This window comes from Mytilus californianus, unplaced genomic scaffold (genome assembly GCF_021869535.1).
Source record: "Mytilus californianus isolate M0D057914Y unplaced genomic scaffold, xbMytCali1.0.p SCAF_5, whole genome shotgun sequence".
Taxonomy (NCBI): domain Eukaryota; kingdom Metazoa; phylum Mollusca; class Bivalvia; order Mytilida; family Mytilidae; genus Mytilus; species Mytilus californianus.
This window is the reverse complement of record NW_026262701.1, coordinates 15,049,831-15,075,469: the sequence shown is the minus strand read 5'-3', so window position 1 is coordinate 15,075,469 and position 25,639 is coordinate 15,049,831. Positions and strand designations below refer to the sequence as shown.

The 25,639-nt window shown below is 32.5% G+C and overlaps 1 protein-coding gene and 1 long non-coding RNA gene across 43 annotated transcripts in view; both read right to left on the bottom strand.

The window, feature by feature from the left end:
• Window positions 1–25,639, bottom strand: part of LOC127703119 (uncharacterized) — a 365,292-nt gene that overhangs the window by 279,383 nt on the left and 60,270 nt on the right. The window lies entirely within an intron of this gene.
• LOC127703111 (uncharacterized) lies at window positions 435–25,639 on the bottom strand. Its single transcript, XM_052207558.1, has 5 exons — window positions 25,579–25,639; window positions 20,376–20,453; window positions 11,463–11,915; window positions 9,197–9,376; window positions 435–1,963 (listed from the first exon to the last, which is right to left on the bottom strand). The coding sequence occupies exons 2-5, from the start codon at window positions 20,451–20,453 to the stop codon at window positions 1,028–1,030; spliced, it is 1,647 nt and encodes a 548-aa protein (XP_052063518.1). The 5' UTR covers window positions 25,579–25,639; the 3' UTR covers window positions 435–1,027.

The following is a 25,639-nucleotide window of genomic DNA, read 5'->3' as shown; positions in this document are numbered from 1 at the left end:
AGAAAGTTATAATATTATATTTATGGCAGACAGAGGGATTATCCTTTTACTTTGTGAAATTTCATTTTCTTTGAGGGTGATGTTCATCTGACAGAAAAAAGATTTATCAGTTTATTTTTGGCGTTCGATATGCCCCTTTAATTTTAGAGTGTTACTGTTACATCAACATTATTAAGGTCTTTCCACTACGTGAGGAAAGACTTTATTGTTTTTCTAATTTTTTTTAAATTTTTTTTTCTGTTTTTTTTACATGGCCCCTGTCTGTTTCTATTGAAGTTATCATAACCAAATATGGACCGTCGATCGACCTCATCATAAAGTATTACCAGATGACCCTGTGTAGGATTTCATCATCACCTTTAGAAGTTATCTCCCTTTTATTGGATTTTTTTCGACATGCCCCCCCCCCTTCCCCTCCCCTCCCCGTCGTTGTTTTTGAAGATATCATGACTTTATTTAAACAAAAGGAGGATCTCATCATGAAGTATTTCCAGATGAGGCTGCGTAGGATTTCATAATCCCCTTTGAGAGTTATATCCCCTTGAAACAATTTCTTTTATTTGCATTTTTCTTTAAAATTATTACAGATAGAATCGATTTGAAAATGGCAACATGTGCAGGAATATGTTAATAAACATAAACAATTTATTTGTTATCAATCCTTATAAGAGATATTTCCCTTGAAATATTATACACAATTTTTGATTAATTATATTTCGAGAACGAACCGTCACATATCAAGTGAAAGGTCGTAAAGAGTGCATTACAAATATCAGACTTTTAAGGGAAACCCCTTTCAATTGTTTTACAAACAATAGAGATACTAGTTAGTATTGTATATTTTATCAAAGCGTCATTTCCAGAAGATGCATATTGTGTTGCACTCTTTCGATGTCTACATTTATATATTTAGTTCGGCTCTACCTTATTCGCATTAATGCTACGCTACTTTTAATTCATTTAATGGGATTTAAATTAAATTGACACATTATCTTACCTATACATAACTATAAAAAGCGATACTGTCTTAATTTGTTTTGCCATAAAAGTTTAAAGACAAGTTTGTTCCAGTTACATTGATATTTGGCTGACTTGCAATCTTTGTTACGTCTAATGACCCTTTCAGTACTGTAATGTTCTTTACATCATTTTTCACACTGGCATTGTTTGTTGTATCAATTTCTATTGTAGTTTGTTCTTCATTTGAGGATTTTTGCTCCATTGTATCCTCCGGTAGTGAAGCATGGCTACGTGCGGATTTGTACGAATCTTCAGACCTATTGCTATCTGAACTATCTTGACTACATCTGTTTGATTGAAAATTGTTTAATCCAATCGATGCAATTTTCTCATTGACATTTGTATTAGAAGATAATTGACGCATATCAGACACAGAGGTGTTTCCGCTAGCTGCAATTTCTGTAGGGTTAATATTATCGACGTCGCTTGTTGAACCTTGGTAATTTTCGTATTGATGGATATCTGATTCTGGCAAGGTTTGGACAAAAGGCTCTTGCACAGGTATAATTGTTTTTGATGATTTGGATATAAAATCTGATTTTTGGAAAGAAGTTGCTTTGGATTCTTTTATCATACCGAGATTATTCGATTGAGTAATATTTTCGATGTCAGTGATTTCGATTGTTTCATCTTTGGGAGAAAGAATGTCATACCCCTTCCCCTCTGGATCTTCATCTTTAATCTCGCCAACCGTATCAGAATCGCCTTCTTTTCTATCTTCATTCAGTGTATTTCCATTTCCCACACTAAGGGTGCCGCCGTCTTTAGATATTTTGATATTCCTTTCGTCATCATTTTTTTTCGAAAGGTTGCATTTTGTGCCTTGAAATGTCGTTTTGTTTATTTTATTGGTCTCACTGTTATAATTTTTATTTCTTCTTATAGAACTTGCGTTTACATATGCACTACTTAGAGGTCTCCCTGATATGTGTTTTTGAAATTTCTACAAATACATAAAATAATATATTATTAGTTATTTTACTTTCGGTGTTAATAATACGTTATGTAAGCTCATATACATAACATTGGTTTATTCCTACTTCTTTCTGCTGATAATTTGCGTGTTTAACAATCTTGATTATTCATACATCTACGTTACTATCATAGTAATTTACTTATATTTAAAAGTGACTACTTGGTATTTTCAGAGTTTATTTAGAAATAAGTGCCTGGCATACTGAAAAACATTTTCTCTAATTCTTTGACAATTTAACCCTTCTGGACCCATTGTTTACAAAAAATTAATCAAGGTGTGGTTGCGGATGATTTCAGTTGATGATTGGCAAAGTTAAAAACTTCATAACCTTTTCCAGGTCTCTGGATGTATCGAAATGTGTTAGAGAAATTGACAACTTTATATTGGTATGACGTAGAAATCAGGAATGTACAAGGCAATCAAAGTGGATTTTCGTTTATCAAAAATGAAAATTTATTTGATAATCTTTCGTTTTTTTAAAAATTCAATCTTGATAGTTAAATTATAGAATTTAAAATTTTATAATTTAACTATCTCGATTGCATAGATCCAATAAATCACTGGTACCAATGTAAGAATCTATATTTACAATCTAAAAAAAGATGTTTAATTCGACAGGTAAATATATCTTGCTATAAAGTTCTATAGTTTCACGTTCAGCGACTAGAATATTGAGAGTGTCCTGTTACTCAATGTCCCACATTTCGGCGCGTGCTTAAGCTCATATATACCAATGAACTTGGCATTAAGGGTTCTGAAGGTTTGTTTCATATATCTAGACTTATTTTTATTTGACACAATAGGAGACTTTAAACTATTATTGTTGACAGACATTTCAGTTGTCCAAATGCCAGCTGCTAGTGGTTCCTAGTGGTAAGGTTGAAGTCATCACTTCGGAGGTTTTATAGGCGCAATCATGATTTGGTTGACCGTTATGAAATATTTGTGTCACAGATGATGACGGATATGTTTCTAATTGCCATTCTCTCATACTCTTTTCATCGATTGTGACATCATCCAATGATACCTAATACCGAAAGTTTACTTACTATGAGCAGCAAAACGAGTGCCACATGTGGAGCATGGCCTGCTCACCATGAGATCACCACCGGTACATGTTGGTGTTCCTGTTGCTCAGTCTTTAGTTTTTAATGCAGTGTTTGGTAGACTGTTGTTTGCTTTTCCGTCGTTTTTCTATTTTGTCATTGACTGATTCTCCTTTTTCCACTTTTTAATAATTTATCAGTAGTAACATACACTATCTTTCCCATTGAATGGCGTTTACATATCAATTGATAGGTGACGTTTATTATTATCACTCAGTCCGTTTCCATGTATGTATGTTGGCGTTTGCATTTTTTTGTAGTTCAGTGTTTCTGTTGTTTCGTTGTTTTCCTCTTAAAGTTGATGTGTTTCCATCGGTTTTAGTTTGTTACACGCATTTGTTTTTGCTTAATCGAATTATGACTATTGAATAGCGGTATACTACTGTTTATTTATTTACTTAATACGAATTTCATAAAAAAAGATGTTTACTTAACGCTCCGACAGGTTTATAAAAAAGACACCGACACTAAACTAGTTTTACGGCCATGACGGATTGGTTGACTGAAACTATGTGTCTATATTTAACAGTGGACCAGTAACTGCTAAATCTTCTTTAGCATAATATATATATATGAGTTCATATCAAGATTGTGATGTGCTTTGTATTTTTTTCCTCCTCGTTTACTGTGTGTTTTCTTGTAATTCTAATATTTTATTTGTCTTTTTTTCCCATTTGGCAATAGTTTTGTCTGTTTTACTAGAATTATGATTTTTGATTCACCAATCCAGTTGTTTCCCCTCAGCGGAATTCAAACTCATGCTTCTTTAACATCGTGGCAACGTCAGCTGCACAAGCAAGCAACTAGGCTTTATAAAAATTTAGCTTTCGTTATTCGAGTCATGTCTTTCCCAGACTGCTTTATCTAGGGCTGTAACACAGTACATGATGTCTAGTGGCAAGTAGATGGTATACCTTGTAGATCAGCTGTTTTGTCTGTCGTAAAGGATGATAAGGAGTATTTTTGGTTAGTGCCATATTTGGCCCCGATTATTAAGGTCAATGTTTCAAGATATAAAATGTTTTACGTCGATTAAAAGACATGTGAGAAATTTAAATATAAATAAAAGCAACAGTAGTATACCGCTGTTCGAAATTCATAATTAATTCAAAAACAAATCCGGATTACAAACTAAAACTGAGGGAAACACATCAAATATAAGAGGAGAACTAGACACAACAGAAACACAACATTAAAATGTAACACACGCAGAAAAGAACTATAATATAACAATGGCCATTTTCCTGACTTGGTACAGGACATTTTAAGAAAAAATGGTGGGTTGAACCTGGCTTTGTGGCTAGGCAAACCTCCCGCTTTTATGGCAATGTTAAATATAACATTAAAATGACAACATTACATGACAGGACTACAATACAAATAAATGGGAGAACATATAGGACAGAGAAACATACGAATAATAGCTAACAAAAGGTACCAGGTTTAAAATTTAATACGCAAGACGCGCGTTTCGTCAACACAAGACTAACCAGTGACGTTCAGATCAAAATAGTTCGAAAGCCAAAACAAGTACAAAGTTGAAGAGCATTGAGGACCAAAAGTTCCAAAAAGTTGTGCCAAATACGGCTAAGGTTATATGTCTGGGATAAGAAAATCCTAAGTATTTAGAATAATTCATACTTTTGCAAACAGTAAATTTATAAAAATGACTATATAATAGATATACATGATAACACCGAAGTGGTGACTAACTACAGAATAAAAACAGATACATAAAACAACATAAACCAGCACATAAAAATTCACAGCCGAGTTAGCTAAAGAGATCAACGCAAATAAAGGGGTGACGTCACATTTGACTATTTTTCTCAACGTTTTTTTAAGCGTTGATTTTTATATCCCAAATAGGTCTCAAAAAGAGATTTTTCGAAATTTGAAAAAAATCGGCCGGATTTCAACCAATTTAAAGCCTAGGAAACATAGAGCGCAGGCGTCGACAAACTAAATATTCAAGTTAGTCATGTAAAATGGCATAACAAACATTATTTTAAAAGCTTTTTTTCTGTCGACGTATGCGCTCTATGTTTTCTGTCAAAAAATCAATGGAAATTTACCTGTTTTCATTGAATTTTCTTGGAAAATCAAAATGAGTGCTATTTGTGACGTCATGAATAGAACACCAGTACGTAAATTTTCAACAAAAACACATATTTCCTATCTAGTCACTGTATTAGCTATGAATAATTGTAATAGTGGTCAATAAATCCCAATTTGAAATATTAACTAGAAATAGGGGCCATTTTAGGGCCTTATCGAACCTACTCCTTTACTTACTTTGCATGCACATCAATATTCCTTTTATTATATATGACTAAATATGTGACAAATTTATGACAGACGATCTGCAAATTGTGGTCAGCAAATATTTTGTTCTTCCCTCTGGGGGATTTGAACCCTGAATCTATGACGCCGTGGCAACACTGCATGCACAGTGTACAACGCCATAAACCACTATGCAAACTAGGCTATATTGAAGAAATAGCGTTTGTTAGTCGAGTAATGCCTTTCTCCGTGAGCTAACGAAAACATTGTTTGGCTAACTTTTGGACGAAGTATATATAAATTATGGTTTTAGCCCTGTATAATAATATCTCATCCTGTCGTTAAGTTGTCACACATTCAGACACACACACATATATATATAGACTTGTTTATATATATATATATATATATATACAAATATATGTTGTTTGTGCTGTATTTAGACCCCTCTACCAAGATATTTGTTTTACATGCACACGTATAAAAATTGCGGTTTTTATCCAACGCAATCATAGGTTTGAACGTTGTTTTCAATTTAGACTTTTATATATTTGTTCGTTTGGGCTTGTATTATATTTTCCTTCGGGTTTATATGATCCGTTCATCCTATTTCGACTCTTTAAAATTCAAGAGTCTTTCCTAAATTGAGGTAAATTATATGGCCTTCCAAATACCGTTTCGATCCCTAACATCACTGAAGAGACATTAATTTTCGAAATCCGGATATGGTGTACAAATTTTTGCACCTCATGTTTGTGGTGTACCATCTTTTCCACAAGTTTATTGTTTTCTGTTTGGTATTAAATTAATATTAAGATCCATTTTGTTAGATATGGTGATCAATTTATTTGGCAATCGCCAATTGCAGTCAGTAGGGTTTAAGAACATCAGTTGTTCGACCTGTTAGTCAAATGCGTTTTGTTAAAATAGACTTTTTCACTTTTTTTTGGTCTTTTGGAAATTGTTGTTTGTGCTGTATTTAGACCCCTCTACCAAGAAATTTGTTTTACATGCACACGTATAAAAATTGCGGTTTTATCCAACGCAATCATAGGCTTGAACGTTGTTTTCAATTTAGACTTATATATATATATATATATATATATATAAGTACGTCTAAACCAGTGACAACTCTACAACAGATTTATCCATCGGACCACCAGCAGTGATGGTGATACATGGCTGTGTACATTCTGTATATACAACTCGTCTAAACATCAGCCCAACAATGTTATATATATATATATATATATATATATATAAACAAGTCTAAATTGAAAACAACGTTCAAACCTATCTTGTTAGAGGGGTCTAAATACAGCACAAACAACATTTTCCAAAAGACCAAAAAAGTGAAAAAGTATATTTTAACAAAACGCATTTGACTAATATAACAGGTCGAACAACAAATGTTCTTAAACCATGCTGACTGCCATTCGCGATTGCCAAATAAACGGATCACCGATGTAATATTGAATATTATTATCGTTATTATATATAGTTGTTTTGGTCCCGAATGACATCAGATCTTGTCCCTTTGTTATTGATACATTTCACTGTTTCCCACCACCTCTTTGAGAAATTTACCTTTTTTCTTGTCCCCGGATTTGTTTATGTTTCTTGATTTTTCCTTTTTGTTTATCTACGCTTCGGTTTTCTACTCTTATCTAGTTTTACCATGAGTCCTATGGTCTTTTTTATTTTACCTCTGACCAAAAATAAGGGAAGGTTTGGGTTCCAATTAAATTAGTAAAACCCCCGCCGCATATGTTACGCGCTTGTTCCAACCCCGATATATGTCGGTCAATGGTATGTTAGCACTCCACAATTAGAAAATAAAATTAAAATTGAACCACAAAATCTTCTATTCCATGCTTTCTAATACATTAAACCAACTATTTGTGTCATACACTGTACATATGTATGTAATCAGTATCTTCCATAGATTAAATTTTCAAAAGTTAAAATGGTGAAAAATAATTCCTTTTTTGTGTATCAGTGGCAACATTCTGCATTTATTTATCATAAAATATTGCAAAAGAGGGCATGAAAATGTCACATATTCCCCCAAAATTTGGTTTAAACTAGAATTTCAATGCCTATGAGCGATACCTTTTCTGAAACTGTTGACATTAATCTACCAAATGAACAAATAAAAATAGGGTGTCTTTCGCCTCATTTTTTCGTAAAATTAAATCACAAAGTTCGTGCGACAAAAAGTTAGAAAAAAACAATGCAATAACTGCCGGACCGATGTCTGATATGGATATGAAAATACGGACTGCCATACAGAAAACAGCCCAACATACATGCATTACACTATCTAGATGTTCCTATAAACCCACTATGAAGGCTATATTAATCTTCAGCTATCCAAAAATGAATTTTATTGCACACTAGCTTTCATATTTGAAACATCCACAGGGGCCAAATTGCGAAACTACACACCTAACTGTGGAGTGCTACCTATATCTCTTCTCAGTAAAATTTAGTTTACAATATTATGCTGCGACCTTATATTTGATCTTTTTCCTTTTGTTGGAGCCGTTCAGATCTTACTGTTTGTTGATGATTTCACAAACGTATTGAAGATCACGCGGTAATTCTGAATGTCTGTTTTATGTGTTGAAGTGTGCTTTATATGCTTTATTCGTGGCATGTCCAATATCCGTTTTTTTCCATTAATATTGTCCAAGTCTATTATGTACTTTTAGAACTAAAACAGTATAACCAAAATATGAAGTAGGACTTATATCTAAATGATCTGTACAAATTGTCACTGGATAAAGATTTAATTAGAACATAACATTGGTGAATTAAAAAACTACGAAGTATAAAGTACATTATGGAGGCATCCAAGGCCAAAACTAATATACGTTGTCAATAGACGTAAAAAATTAAAAATAACTTTTTTTAATTTTTCTACTCAATTTTTTTCTCATTTTCCCATTTTTACATAGGATTGATTGATTGTTGGTTGCTTTACGTCCATTGGCAAATATTTCATGCTTGTTCAGGACGAGAACAAATTAACATTACTTATGATATGTAGGTCTTGTAATAGAGACCGTTCAGGGGTGAAGGTATGGGAAATTTGGACTGCAACTGGTAAGTATGGGTACATTGCTTATGGACAGAAATATAGCCTTGCAACAGGGCACTTGCGGAGCCCTTAAACTGTTGTTGCAAGGGTTCTTAACGTGCAAGCGTGACACTCTCTTTACACGAGGCATTGGATTTAACGTCCCCATTCTGACTGGACGTGGCTGCGTACTTATATATCCTGCACAGTTTAACATTGTTGTAAGATCTTTGAATTGTCTTCGTCGGTATTTATATCAATTGATTTTTTTTGTATTATCAACACGTTTGGTACTACATCCTGTTGATTCTTATAATTGCTTTTCACAAGGCCATGCTTTTCTCAGACTGTGTATGACGTCTTAACACTATGTCCACTGATTGTGTACTGTTTGAGGTGTAAGTCTTGGAAGACATGTTTTGTTGACAAGTTTTAGCTGGCTTGAGCTGGCTATAAGTGCATGTGAGTGCTCTTGTGGTAGTTCCTTTCGGCCTTTGTCTTTTTTGTAAACCTGAGATTATTGCCGATTTAAGGGGAGGGGGTTGGGGTAGGTCATGCCTTTTTCAAATGGAGTGATGTGATGTTGCACCGCTATCCCAGATTGGAGAGAATCCGGCGTTAGCAGGCATGAAAAAATATTTGCCAGAGATCTACATCATTGACAAAACTTGAAACATACCACGTAAGATATGCATTTTTATCTTTCACAAAATATAGGGAAAATGGTACCTTTCCTTGTTCCACAATGACTGTTGGGTCCTTTGTGTATCTTGTCTTTTTATCAAGGTGTATTTGAGCCTCTTTTGCAACTGAAGAAGCTTTTGGTTTTCCACCTAAATTTTCTGCTTCCGTACGGGTTTTGTCAACATTTGATGCAGGATAATTTTCCATGATGTCGCGTTCGTCAACCTAAAAGATAGAATGTATATAGCAACTTGATTAAAACCTGTTCTGCACGAATTGTTGTTATATTGACATTTAGTTATTTGAAGAACAGAAAAATATATGCAATCTTTGTTTTTTTCAAAGATTTCCCTATTTCTGGTAAATACTGATTATCAGATTATGACGAACAAGTAAATCACGGATAATGATACCAATATATACCGATTACAATGAATTTCTGAATAGTAAACGGTGACAATCTTAAGCTCGATTGAAACAATCATGATAATATCACATTTAAGGTTGAGAATCATAATAAGACGGTTGTTGTTTAACCATTCTGTTTGCATGTATTTGAATTAATGTCAGTTCCCTTTGCTCTAGTTAAATTAACTCATCACAGATACCAGGATTAAAATTTTGTACGCCAGACGCGAGTTTCGTCTCCAAAAGACTCATCAGTGACGCTTGAACCAAAAAAGTTAAAAGGCCCAAATAAAGCCCGAAGTTGAAGAGCACTGAGGACCCAAAATACCGAAAGGTTTTCAAATACAGATAAGGTTTTCTATTCCTGGGGTAGAACATCCTAAGTATCTCGAAAAAAATCAATTTTTAATAAACAGTTAATTTATAATCATTATCATATTCACAGATGATAGCGGAAATGTTCCAATTGTCGTAACTACAATCCCGTCCCCCTTTCCCCGAATGTGACCTACCGAATTAGACTTAGTACAGGGTTTGTACTAACATGAGCAACACGACGGGTGTCACATGTGGAGCAGGATCTGCTTACCCTTCCGGAGCACCTGAGATTACCCCCATTTTTGGTGGAGTTCGTGTTGCTCAGTCTTTAGTTTTCTATGTTGTGTTTTGTGTACTGTTGTTTTTCTGTTGGTCTTTTTCTTTTTTAGGCATGGCGTTGTCAGTCTATTTTTGACTTATGAGTTTGAACGTCCCTTTGGTATCTTTTGCCTTTCTTTTAATTAATGTTAACACAGAAGCGCTGACTACTGGGCTGGTGATACCTTCGAGGAGAAACCTCCACCAGGCAGTAAAATTGACCCGATAAAACGTGATTAAAATATTTTTTATGATTTTTTATGATTTTTTATGATTCTAGATGGTCTTTGCACAATATTGTGTCTTCCTAGAATGTTAACAGCGTTGATATAGGATATCTTCTCCCAGTATTTGTACTTTAAATGACCAATATGACAGATGATCCTAGTGGAACAGGAACTGCCTACCATTTCAGAGAACCTCAAATAATCCCAGTATTTTGGGTATTCGTGTTCTCAATCTTTTATTTCCAAGTATAGTGTTTTGTGTACTATTGACTGTATATTCGGGTATTTTTATTTGCTATTGTTTTGTATATCATTTCAAAATATTGGTTTCTAATTAACCCGCTTTCTTTTCTTTACTACGAATATCCACCGATAAGTAAGTGTAAGACCAAATGATGTCATATCAGCAGGTCAAATACTCTTAAGCCTATTTTATGGCGGATTTGACTGTAACGTAGTATTGGTTCACTTGTTCCTGTGTCCATTATATAATAGTTTGAATTAAGTGTTTTTTCGTTATCTATTTGCGTTTCCCTAACAGAGGGTTGCTGCCAACAAAAATCTTTTCAACCATGTAATCTCATTGAAAGTTTTACGGAAGAAATCATTATTTGATTGACCGTTATGCAATACCTATGTCTGGAGACATGCATGCATAAACAAAAACTATGTATTAGCATTACGTTTTGTTAAAAGATGTTAAAGTTTTCGAGAGAAATCAATGGTATTGGTCTAATGAAATCACTGTGTTAGTTAGTTACGTTAGATGCTTCAGATAAAAAAATCTGTACGAGAAAAAGTTTTAATCAACCCTGGGATAGAGATACAAGCGGGAAATTATGAAAACAATATATCTGCAAATAATGTATCATAAAAATAATTTCTTCAACATTTTTTCATAACATCATAACACGACAAAGCAAATTAAAAGGCATATAACATTTCCAGCTAAATTGTCTAGGCAGCTTACCAGATAGGAAAGGCATATACATGAATGCTCTTCAATAAAAAACATATTTATCAAATGTTTTTTTTAATACCTGAATGCATTTCTCCGGATTATTTATTATATTTCTTCTCTGATTTTTACAACAAATATACACCACCATAAAACCGGAAGTTATTACCAGGAGAATCGATATACCAATGAATATATATAACAAAATTCCTTTTAATTGTATCTCTTTGTGTATATCTTCACATGAGCAGGTTGTTTTTAAAGATCTATCCTGGCACAATATCATACAGGCCAAGCAAACTTTTCTTTTGTTAATTGTTATTCCATAATGACTTGAAGGGCATTTCGCTTTGCATACAAACTTGTTTGGATCTGATATATTGTGCTTTCCATAACATCTGGTGTTGAAATGATAATAATCTTTTGGACATTCATATGTCTTACAGGTGTCATTCTGGGAATTCATGCAAGAGGGACAACAGGTGTCATCAAATGTAGAATTGTTGTAGTTGCATTTAGGTGTTTCCTTCTTTCCCTATAAAGCAGATTGCAACAATTTAAATATTTCAATAAAAAGTATTAAAAAAAATACTAAACTCCAAGGTAAACTGATATTTAGAAAACAAATTTATGTTAAAATCTAGAAGGGTTTTTTTACGTGTTTACTTCAATATTTTGAGATTATTTGAAGTAGTGAAACTGCAAGGGCTTACTTATAACAATTTTAAATTTTAAAAGGGAATGGTCTTAACCAACATAACGGCTCATTGCAATATTGATTTATCTATATAAGCAAGAATATGAAAATTAAACTCATCATAGATAACAGGCTTAAGATTTTGTACGCCAGAAGCGCGTTTCGCCATCAAAAGACTACTAGTGTGGCTCGATTGAAAAAATAAATAAAAAAGCCAAATAAAGGTGAAGATCATTCAAGATCCAAAAATCCGAAAGTTTTTACCAAATACAGCTAAGTTAACCTATTCCTGTGGTAGAAAATCCTTAGTATTTCGAAAAATGCAAAGTTTTGTAAACAGTTAAAGTATAGTTATGACCATATCAATGATAATTCATGTCAATACAGTAGAGCTTACTCCTGGGCTAGTGATGCCCTCGGAAAATAGAATCATCAGTTTTTGCAAAGAATGCATTAGATTCTGAAACGGCGAATTGACTGAAGTTTTGCGGTGTACTCTAAGTAAAAGACTGAAATCATATACATGTATGTCATAAATGTAAAGGTAGTATACTGATATTTAGTTGAAGTTCAGGTTTATAACAGACATATATGGTAGCAAAAACAATCAGAATCTCTAACTTCCAAGCAGAACGAGAGCAGGTTCGTCGAAGGGTTATCATAGCTTACTATATAAAAATAAGGAGATGTGGTATGATTGCCAATGAGACAACTATCCATCAAAGTTAAAATGAAGTGGATGTAAGCCATTATACAGGCTTCACTTGTACAATAACTCTGAATTCACACCCAAAAGTAAGTTTTAATGAAGGAGGGACATAAAGGATTTAAAATTTTATGAGTGAGTTAACAAACCGAGACAATGCATCATCCAATTTATAAAGATGGTTCTGCAAATTTTGAAATTATAAGTTCAGTCATTTTACATCTGTTACCGAAATCACCACAATGACAATGAAAAAAAACAGTTTATAAATATGTTGCGTCCTGACAATTGTCATAATTTTTTTTTGCCCCAGGAACGCTCAAACTCAACCCTTTGAAAGACAGGGATGTTTGAGTACTTGAATACATGTGGAGCTTTGTAACCAAAAGGGGCATATAAAAAATGCCAAGTCTATTGAAGGTCAACTTTGCCTGAGAAAGTTAATACCTTAGTTTTTTAATAATTTCTTAATTTGTCAAGTGATTATTTAAGAAAGATATGGTATTAATGACAACGATCTCTGACAAATCTTATCAACTAAGATACATAATAGTCACAAGCCTGGTCAGAAGATATGTCATTATTCAAGAATAGGAATTTGGGGAACAAAAATGCAATTATTATGTTCATCATATATTCTTTTTTAATAGTTGTCCCTCATGATAATTTTTCGAGAGAACAACAATTATCCACATATTTACTCAGACAGATATTCTCACAATATATTATATAATTTTTCTTTGAATACACACTTTATTGAAAACACTCTTTGCATATTGCACTTTAATATAAGGAGTGATATTTTTAGATTTTTGGTATACGAATGTCTAAATGATTATGAAAACGGAGTATTATAAGTATTTCTTCTCTGGTGATAAGTTCCCTTTGTTTGTTGATATTCCAAGAATTCCTCTTACATATTTTAAATTTCCATATGATTCGATATATTTGTGTTTACAGTGGAGTTCAATACTACAATGAATCGGATATTGTCATGACTAAACACTTTTTGTAACAGACAATATTGCTAAAATAATGTGTTAAAACAGATGTTTTTCTAAATTTTAACAGAAACAATTATATTAAAGAGTTAGCAATTGATGTTTCTTTGGATACATATTGGTTGTGATAAAGAAATTTATATACCTTTGTTTTAAAATTCTTTTGTATTGTATGTTTTAGTATTTAAAAAAGTTTGCATGCATTAACATGACTTAATTATTGGATTATATTTTTTTCTACAATGGAATAGAGGCATTTAGAGTTTACGATTGTGTCTTGAATTACTGATACGTGTCCTTACCAGATTCATTAAACCAATTACTGTACAAAATATATTGAAGTCTCTTAAGATAAAGTGTTAATACTTTAAATACTTTAACCAGTAATTTGTTGTTACACCAATCTATGGCTATTATAAAAGGCAACATTTTAAATATATGTAGAGTGGGTGGCGCATATTCGCCGTGGACACATTTTCGCCGTTTTTGCTATTTTTCTGTAAATTTCGTGTGCTTTTACCAAATACTTGCCTAAAAAGATGCTAAACGCTGTTTGTAATGTTCGAACTGTTGATATTCCTCTTTACCCCATTTCCAATGTTATTCGCACATATAAAGAAATACGCAGGTGTTTTTGAACGATTTTGGCAATTATGTAATATTTATATGGCACGCATGCGCAGTCATAAAGTAAATATCTGTTAGAAAAATCGCATAGGAATGATCTCTCAAGCTAATTCATGTAATTGCAAACAATTGTTTTTATAATATACAAGGATAATGAGGATGGTCATATCATACATTGCGGCGAACATGTGTCCCCCATGGTACAAGAACAACTTGATTTCCTCTCGAGTTTGCGTTCATTTTTAAAACATTTAACCAATGTTTTGAAGAGAATTCCTTTATCAAACATTTTTTTCATATAGTAAACTTTCTGAAACCTACATAAAAAGTTTCAAATATTCGAATGTAGGTCGGATGTAGGTGAAAATGAACGAATTTTGCGGCGAATATGCGTCACCCACTCTATAATAGACCAAAACAATTTTTACAGTAAATTATAGATCAAAATTTATTATAATAAATAAACTCATCAACGATAAAAGGCTGATAATGTAAATCAGAATTTGATTTATTTTTAAGCCTTAACAGATATATAAACTGTTACTTTATTTACTTATATTTTTTGAGCGGCATGTATAAGTTCCTACGACATGATTTCAGTCATATACTCTTCGTGTAACTTTATGTGTGACATTAGTGAATATGAAAGTTGAGTGAAATGCAAAGTATTTTAATCAGATAGTTTTATTAATATGTAAATAAAATCTCAATAAAACAATAAATCAAATCATATCAAATCAAACAGTGCAATATACAATGACAAGAAGATGAACATATTTCATTCGTTATTTCAATTACAAAGCAATACAAATAACGTTATTTTTTTCATAATTTTTGTATTGTTGCAGTTTTATAAAAGTTTTTTTTTTCATTAGAGAATTTTCTAGAAATAGTTTGCAAGTTTTCACAACTTGAACATTTTAACAACAGTAACGAAACCAATTTTACTTCATCAGATACGCGTTTCGACAATAACTGTCTCTTCAGTGATACTTGAGACCAAAAGAGCTGATAAAACCAAAAAGGACAAAAAGTATAACCAACAGGCTGACTAGGAATCAGAGCTATGCATGAGTGAAATTGAATTGACATACAATCAAAAATGTTTTGAGTCTAACAAATTTTAAAAGATAAAGAACTTCTTCTATTCATAGTAAAGTTGGAAAGTTAAAGGAAATTTCACGTATTAAATCATCCAGTATATCGCCACTATTCTCGTTTCATTGGTATTGTTATTTCATTGTTTCACTGTCACGATATTGCATTTATGTTTTATTCACCAACCGACCAATAACAGATCAGTTATGTTATGATGCTAAAAATAATATTTTAAATACTTTACTATTTGAGAATATAATTTTGATTATATCCAATATTATACAATAAAAAACGTCTGTTAATCATATTTTGATGACTATTCTTAAAGTGTCAGTCGACAGTATATACTGAGTACACTATTAAATACAGTGTATATATTTCACATCTCGTTCGCTTCGCCCGTAGTTGTAGTAACATATATGTTAGATTTAAATAGTTTCTTACACCTACGTCATTCGGTCTCTAGTGGACAGTTGTCTTATTGGTAACCATACTATATCTTCTTATTTCTAAAGTAAGCTATTTAATACTTGCAAATAATAAAGTCATGCAATTCGTTACCACAAATTTCTCAAAACCTTTACTAAATTCTATTATAGATACTAAGATTTGATTTGTAAGTTTGGCTGTACCAGTGTAAACCTTATAACAAACAGGATATCACATCCAAGTTTAATAGTTATTGTTATTTATAAAGCCTGTCACATATATACGATTACTGTAAAATTATTGATCCTTTAAAAGATCATAAGTTGAACACTGTAGTGAGATCTACGAATATTGTCTTTATCGGTACTTACATTAATTTTGTTTCTAATACATTAAAACGTATTGACATATATATTGCTATTTATGAACGCTTATTGCTAGTGATGAATAATTATATTTAGCAAAGGCGAGCTTTTTCTGAAACTGGTTGAGATGTCTTTATACTTAATTCGTTAGATGTGTACTGATCTATGCATACATAAAAAGAAGATGTGGTATGAATTTCAATGAGACATCTCTCCACAATAGACCAAATGACACCGAAATTAACAACTATAGGTCACCGTATGGCTTTAACAATGAGCAAAGCTCATACCGCATAGTCAGCTATAAAAGGCCACAAAATGACAAATGTAAAACTATTCAAACGAGAAAACTAACGGCCTAATTTATGTACAAAATAATGAACGAAAAACAAATATGTAACACAGCAACAAACGACAACCACTGAATTACAGGTTCCTTACTTGGGACAGGCAAATACAGAATGTGGCGGGGTTAAACTAGTTTGAAGGCGCCAACCCTCCCCCTTACCTGGGACAGTGGTGTAACAGTACAACATAAGAACAAACTATAAAAATCAGTTGAAAAAGGCTTAACTCATCAGATGGATACAAATAGAAATACATCTAACAAAAACACAAAGTGGCCTGGACGTGGACGGGTACTTGTACATCCCAACAACAAAAAGACACTTAGCACAGATCTGAGAGTACTCGCAGTTACTGACAGCTAGTTCAAAGCCAATAACAACTAATAAAAAAATCATGCATCTAAGACTAAATATTTACGTGATGTATGTTTAGTTGTAATTGGCTGTGAACCAACTTTCATTATCTGAGAATACTTAGATCGGTACTTCGTGTTTTTTGTCTCATTGTTTTTTAGGGGTTTTTTTGTGCTTCGTACCCATTCTGCTGAGTCCGGTCCGTTCCATCTTAATTTGACAGATTGTTTTTATGGTTTGCTGTTACACCAAATGCAATGTCCCAGGTTAGGGAAGGGTTGAGCACTTATAAACGTTTTTAACCCAGTCACAATGTTTATGTACCTGTCCGAAATCTGGAGGCTGTAATTCAGTGTGACTGTCGTTTATTGTTTTAACATAAATCAGGCGTTTGAGTTCTTGAATTCTTTCATATTTCTTTTGCCGGTGCCTTTTACTTTACAGAATGGCTTTAAATGATTGTTGAAGGCAGTACGGTGACCTATATTTGCTTACATCCACGTCATTTTGGTCTCTAGTTGATAGTTATCACATTGGTTATGATACTTTATTTTCTTCATTTCATATTAACAATTTGGAGAGAAGCTTTTCCATGGTCAAAAGACAACAATTGAAGCAAAAACATCAATATCTTCCTTAAACCTTCATGGAATTTATGAAACTTGAACAAACACTTCTTTGCGATCGAGAACACTTTGTGATTAATTGATTTTTTTCTTTTTTTTTCGGTATTTTAAGATTAGCATTTATTTTAAGTTTTGGATTAATGTTTATAAGACATAAATAAGTTTGTAAACACCTTCATTGAATCTTACGAATGATGCTCAGAAACGTCTTCGTGATAAAATAATCGCATTTGAAAGAAATATTAGAAATTTAGTCTTACATTCTGTATTTTATTGATAAATGAACTTTGTTTTATTTTTTTGTTTGTTTGTTTACAGTGTCAGTTTTTTATGAGATGCAATACTTAGATACAGTCTACCGTGTAAGATTAAAAAAAAATCTACGACTGTTTTTAAACCTCAATAGAATTTCAGGAAACAATATTTATAATCATGAAATAAAATCTAAAGTAAAATTTAATTTGTTTACGGTATATTTTCCATATCTTAATTATAAATAGATTTATTTCTTTTATTTTTTCTTATTTTTTGTTTTTGCCGTCAATATTAGGGTACTCTCTGTGCTAAAAGATTATAAAACTTAGTCAAAATTGTGAAATAATTATGGAATTTTACAACACTTGGACAGAAGCTTCGTCATAATGTTTGTTATCTACTTTATTATTTTGTTTTTACGGGTAAATGGACTTAGTTTTTTGGCTGTCAACAGTAAACTTCTACACTTGACAACAGCAACCAAACGTGAGAAGCAGGGTACCACTAAAACCTTAATGCATTTGTGTCTAAACAAAATCCATGGGATGCTGCACGACTTTCTAACCTTATGCTAGAATAGCTGCAAACATCACCATTTAGATCAAATTAGAAAAATAAACCTATTCATCCTTTATTAGGAACAATACAATGAATAAATGGAAAAAAATCATCTCGTTTATAGTAAAAACGAAGTTTTGGTTAAGAGTCTTCCAGCTTAACTTTCACATCAAGGTGAAAAAGTTTGAAGACACCAAAAGAAAAATCAATAACTGCAAGTAAAAGAAGAACAGACAACACCAATTCAAAAATAAATCAAAAAATCAAAAAGACAAACAAAAAACAACAAACAGAAGAACACTACAAAGAAACCAAAAACTAGCGATAAATATCCCACCGAAAACTGGAGTTGAAATTATGTACTCCGGGGGGACCATCAGTTCCTGTTCTAATTGTCAAGCCTTTGAAATTCATAACAGAAGTACGGATTAAGAGTAGTTCCTATTGGAATGTTATATTAGTTTTTGCGATATTGAATAAAAAATCCTGTGTAATTCATATAAAAAAATTGAATGCGAGTTTAAATTATTGCGATTATCACCCTGTCGCATTTTTCGCAATGATAAAAACATCGCAATAATTTCTGAATTTACAGTAATCTTTATCCAAACGACTTTGTTTTTTTCCTTTTTCTTCTCACGTCTTATTATGGTATTTTTCAAAACTGAAATGCAATGACTAAAACACTGCATCAATTCTTTTTGCAAAAGAGGGACGAAAGATACAAGAGGGACAGTCAAACTCATAGATCGAAAACAAACTGACAACGCCATGGCCAAAAATAAAAAGACAAACAGACAAATAATAGTACAGATGACACAACATAGAAAACTTAAGACTAAGCAACACGAACCCCACCAAAAACTGGGGGTGATCTCAGGTGCTCCGGAAGGGTAAGCAGATCCTGCTCCACATGTGGCACCCGTCGTGTTGCTTATGTTATTACAAATCCGGTAAATAGTCTAATTCGGTAGGTCACATTCGTGAAAAGGGAAGGGTATTGTAGTTACGACATAAGGAACATATCCGATATCATCTGTGCAACATGTTAGAAATTAGGAAAAAAGTAAAATCACAAAAATACTGAACTCCGAGGAAAATTCAAAAAGGAAAGTCCCCAATCAAATGTCAAAATCAAAAGCTCAAACACACCAAACGAATGGATAAAAACTGTCATATTCCTGACTCTTTACAGGCATTTTCTTATGTAGAAAATGGTGGATTGAACCTGGTTTTAAAGCTAGCTAAACCTCTCACTTGTATGACAGTCGCATCAAATTCCATTATATTGACAACGATGCGTGAACAAAACAAACAGACACAATAGGCAAAAATGTCAAAAATAGGGGTATAAGAACTTTTGCTAAATGCATAACATATAAACCGAAAGGTTCGCTGCAAAAACAAAGGAGCCAATGCAAAGTCGCAATGATGTTAATAATAAAGTTGGTTTCAGGTCAGTTAGTGTTGTGACATGTACATCTGGGATCTTTACTTCAATGGAAGTAGTTAGAATTATTGAATTAAGTTTTAGAATATATTGTCTCCTGCTTTGATATATTGACGTAGTTCTCATATCAAAGGGCAAAAACAAAATTCGGTTTTGGAGAGTGTGTGATTTGCATTGTCATAGTATTTAAACTGTATGTAAGTATGATCTGTGAATAATGACAACAAGGAACCTTTTCAAGTCTACAGTTTTGACGCACATAGACTCTTTCACATTGCGAGTATATATACCCCACTTGGTACATTCACAAAATTGTGTCGATGTAGTCATATCAGGATAATGGATTGTTTGAATGTATGTGCGTTAGTATTTGTGTTTGTTTAATTATGTTTGCCCATTAATTGGATAGATTTAATAAGATTACTAGTATATCAATTAAGTTTAATGTAATGATATTGTCACAATTGGAGTGACAGACATACCTGAAATGAGGTTGCTGTATTTACATATAATAATAACCAGATTAACGTATTCCAACTCTCCAAGCTCATCATTGTCATCTAAAAAAATAACTTTTTATTATGTAATCATGTGATTATAATGACCGCTGAAGTATACACTAATTAGAATTGATAAAAAGAAAAAAGTATCATATCTAATAAGGTAAACAGTATTTAGAAAAGAAGTAAAATGTCATTAGAAACGTTCTAGTGCAGAATTTGAAAGAAATGTTATGTATAGATAATGATAAGTATTTTAATGATTAAAAGGATAACTCATAAAGTAAGCCGATACTTGTAAAGGACCCAAATGAAAATAAGCTGTATGGCGTTCGTGTGTTATCCTTGGTTTAAATATTTAGAATTGAGTTGGGTATCGAAGTTTAAATAATGCATTAGAGGTTTTGTATTATATTTTTTTTTTTATTTAGAATGCAGTTGTAATCACCAGTGTATAAGAATCATACTTTTAATTTAGATATATATATATTACCGTTTCATATATAAGACATAAATCAGAATACAGAAACCACTAAATAGCTGCAAATAGCATAAGAACCAAGTCTTATTTAATAACATTAACTGTACTAATTTTACTTCACAAGATGCCTATTTCGACAATTTCCTTTAGTGATGCTCGAGGCCAAAATATTTAAAAATCCAAAACTTATTAAAAACTTGAAGAAGTGATAAAACCAAAAAGGACAAAAGTTTGCCAAATCCAGACTTAAATGTTTTGTAAAGGAAAAAATCATTCATCGATACATTTAAAGAGGCATTAACTGTCAAATTCATATTCACCGATTTGACTCAAATTCTCATATTTGATTTATAACATACTAAAACGTATATCCAAATTACAAAATGTCTAAAATAAACAAATTAACAATACATGAACTCGATAATATATATCAATATTTCGTGTAATTTTTGTCTATACGCCATCTAATTAACCATCGAGATGACCTCCGAAGACTGCCGACGGTCACATTACCCGATATAAACATAAATATAAACAGATAGTGACCACGTCAATTGGATCTTTCTTGGTCTGTTTGATTTCATATTGTAGGTTAAAAGTATGTTAATCATCGTTTTTACCTATACAAGAATGATTTTTTGTGGATCGAATCAGCCAACCAAACGGTTCATCTTTGTTTCACTTTCAATGTTGATATTCTTTTTTCTTTAAATAGCTGAATACATGAATAACTCATGTCCAGCTAAGGGGTTAAATTGAAGGTGACATGAATACGGATTCAATGAGATCGAATTATTCATCAGCGATGTTTCTTAGCTTATTTTGACAAAATTGAACCAAATTGACTGCTAAAAACGAATTATTATTTCACTATATCACTTTCATTAATGATTGAACAAAAACAATTTTTTTTTCTTCATATATTTCGTAGCTGATGCCCCTTTAATAATAAATATTATTGTAAAGATTTGTTTGTGTAAATGTCACAAATGCAACCAAATCCATTTAGGAATAACTTCAGAAAATTGATATTATATTGTACCGGATGCTTCAGACTAATTAAACCATTGTCTGTAGCCGGATGATTTTTGGTCGTTCTAGTTAAGCTCTTTTCGCTTTAATATTTCCTAACGTGTACTTGAATATATTTCAAATCTAATTTATTATCTCTAGCATCTAAGATTACGCCAGAAACATGCCACACTCGGAAAACTACCGTCTTTTAATACTACTAGGTGAATTACAAATTTAACTGAATGTGCGTTCCGCTGGGTACATTGTACCATCCAACAAGTTGCATATGATTGTGACATTTTTATTTATAAATTATATTACTATACTTTGAATTAATGTTGAAAGTTCCTTACAAATTGGTGGAAAGGATGTTTTACAGCGCATCAAACTTCCAACTGTTGACAGTCTTACAGCGACTAGAGCGAGCGAATAGAAATCGATATCATATATTTTTCGTTCCCTATTGTTAATTTTCCTTTTTGGACGGTGACATTCTTTTGGCATCATCTTACGGTGTTTATATATCCCAACTCGTTCGCTATGCCTGTGTCTGTAGTGATGTTTTGGATTTCAATGAACGTGATCTATGTATTACAGATACATTATAGAGTCAAAGATTTCGTTACCACAAATTACTTAAAACCTTTACTAAATTCTTCCATAGTTACAAAGATTTGGTTTGAAAGTTTGGCTTTACCTTTACCTAACTTTTTACAAACGGGATAGCACGTCCTAATTTTTACAATGATGGTGTTTACCGAGCACGTAAATTTAGATACGATCCGGGCAAACCTATCGATCCTTTAAAAAATAAACTTATTCTAAAAGGTTACCGATTCAACACTGTAATTAGATCTTTGAATATTGTTTCTATTGGTAAAAACTAAAAAGTATTGTTAAACACATATGCACATACACGGTTCCACAATCTGTCGATACCTATATTTTGACATTGCACAATGTCGTGTTTTCTCTAAATGTTAAAGACGTCTTAACACTAAATCCTTTAGATGTTGGATGTGTATTGATTGATAATTAAGTCTACGACACATGATTATTAATTAGCAGTTATTAGCTCTGCACTAGCTTTCAGTAACTGCGAGTACTCTCAGATCTGTACTTTGTTTCTTTTGTGTTCTTGTTAGGGTTTAAACCCTTTAAACTGATTTAAAGTTCTTATGTTGTACTGTTACACCACTGTCCAGGATTAGGGGAGGGGTTCATAGATAAGAATGAAATAAACTGATTTAAAAAATAATAGATTTAAGTGTTGTGTGGAAAAAAATGGAAATAAGACTTTATAAAGTGTATGCGTCCGAAGCGCTTTTCTGGATTTACCTTCCTCGGGAACACTCAAAGCCGAATATTCGAATATTTGAAAGCCAAACATGAATAAGAACAGAAACAGATGAAGAGCAGAAAGAGACCTAAAAATAACAACCAAATTCATCTAATGTCAGCTTTGCCTGAGGGAGTTGAAACCTTAGTTTTTTTATAATTTATAAATTTATAAGCGGACAATATAGAAAGATGTACCTAAATACTGACTAATGATGAGCTGATGATATACTCTGGGAATGATAGTCCAGAACCTGCATTCGACCCAATAAAAAAAAACGAAATTATCACTTTATAAATGTTATGCGTCCAAAACGCTTTTTTGGATTAATCTTCAACATGTACACTCGAGTATTTGAAAGCCAGAAGGTTGTATGTTAGAGTTAACTTAATTTATTCTCAAAATGAAAAATATATGGCTAATAAGTAAATTTATTACATCAGATTAGCAATTTTATTTTCCCAGAGGATTTGTTCTCAACCTTCAGTCCCTATAGCAAATGGAATACCATCAATAGAAAGAAAGAAGGAAGATTAAGTCCTGATGTAGGCAAGAAGAAAACAGTTATAGTTTCATTAATATCAATCATAATATAATGAAATTAAACATGAAATTATCTCATTAACAGATAACTTATCAGCGGTATGTCCACAACTATGCTAAACTTAGGTCGTTGTCTATGCAACACAGTTAATAGTAAATGATAGCTAGAGATGTCGTCAAAGTAAAACACACAATGAAAAATCTGTTTAGTGCAGCTACCAACAGAATGACTTCAAATTTGAAGAAGGAAATAACAGATGGCATTTAATATGGAAACCAATGTCAAAATGTCCTCCTTTATACAGGAAGCCTGCTAATGTACTCTCATATTGATACTGCCGCTCAAGAAGAAAAATGACACTACTCATCTTTACGGGTTTCATGAAGTATCATCATAACATTTGATAGGAATCGGCAGTACGTATGAGAGGTCAGAACGTATTTAAAATCGTCAGGCGATTGGACGAAAGGGTCATTTTAATGGAATTTATAACTATGGCACACTTGTAAGCCTTGCTGTTTAAAAGTGTTAGATCTTTATCAAGTTTAAATATATATTTTTTATCAATATTTAAACAACGTTACAATAGAAGGTAGGATAAGCAATAGCGACAACTCTTAAGTTTTACTGAGACACATTGTGGATGCTGAAAACTGTCGTGAAACTGGTTGAAATTAGTCAAAATATGTGGTATATGCAACCTTTTACAAGTAACATACATGTGTTAAAGCAAGGTTTTTATGCTTAATTTGCTAAATTCTTTTAAAACCGTACTAGAGAGGCGAGAGATACCAAAGAGGCATTAAAAATCATAAATCGAAAATTAACCGACAACGTCATGGCTAAAAAAAATAGAAAAGACAAACAAACAAACAATCGTACACAAAACACTATATAGAAAACTAAAGACTGAGCAACACGAACCCCACCAAAATCTGGGGGTGATTTCAGGTGTTCCAGAAGGGTGAGCAGATCCTGCTCCACATGTGGCACCCGTCGTGTTGCTCATGTTAGTACAAACCCGGTGATAAGTCTAATTCGGTAGGTCACATTCGGGGAAAAGGGTATTGGATTGTAGTTACGACAATTGGAACATATCCGTTGTCACAGATATTCCATAACGATCAACCAACTCGTGATGGCGTTCATAAAATTTACGAAGGGATGATTTCAACTTCATTACTTGGAGCTCTTGGTTTAATAGCGTCCTTGTGAGCAGCAATCCTCTATCAAGGAAACCATTATGCTAGTGAAATGTCATATGATATGGCAAGAGGAACATTGCTGTCAAATAGGTAAGGTTTTGCTGGTCATGAAACTAGATTTTGCTGTATACTTATATGCCTCATGTTGAAATCAAATATTTTTTGCATAAGGCATGATTCTTTTGAACACAACAAGAAAGAATTTAATTTGTTTGTCCTTTTTTAGAAAAAAATGATGAAACAAGTTTATTGTAAAGGAAAGAAAAAACAAAGACCAAGTGTAAACGGGGAAATTCATCAAATCTTATCTCATTTTGTACAAACAATAGGACCAGCTTTATACGAAATTGTACTGATAATAAGGTGTTATTTCCAAACACGCTTTAAAAAACTGAACTTAAAGATGCATTTCAAGCGTAGTAATTATTTCATTTAAGATCTTTTCGGAAGAGTTTTCATTTTCGCCACCTTTTAAAGGAGATTATGAAAAAATATTTATGCTAAAAAATGTTACCACAATTCATTTGCAACAAGATATGTCACAATTAATATTGCTTAGTTGTAACCTTTATTTAAAATGAATAAATGTATGAAAGACTTACTTTATTTTATTTCTGCTTTTTCCATTCTAATTGAAAATCATACCCTTCTTGTGAAACTAAA

Excerpts from the sequence above, each read along its gene's own strand:
- LOC127703111 (XM_052207558.1), bottom strand. The coding sequence starts at position 20,453 with ATGACAATGATGAGCTTGGAGAGTTGGAATACGTTAATCTGGTTATTA. Across the intron at positions 11,916-20,375 it reads ATACAGCAACCTCATTTCAG|GGAAAGAAGGAAACACCTAA; the intron begins GTATGTCTGTCA and ends TCTGCTTTATAG. Across the intron at positions 9,377-11,462 it reads ATCCGGAGAAATGCATTCAG|GTTGACGAACGCGACATCAT; the intron begins GTATTAAAAAAA and ends TCTATCTTTTAG.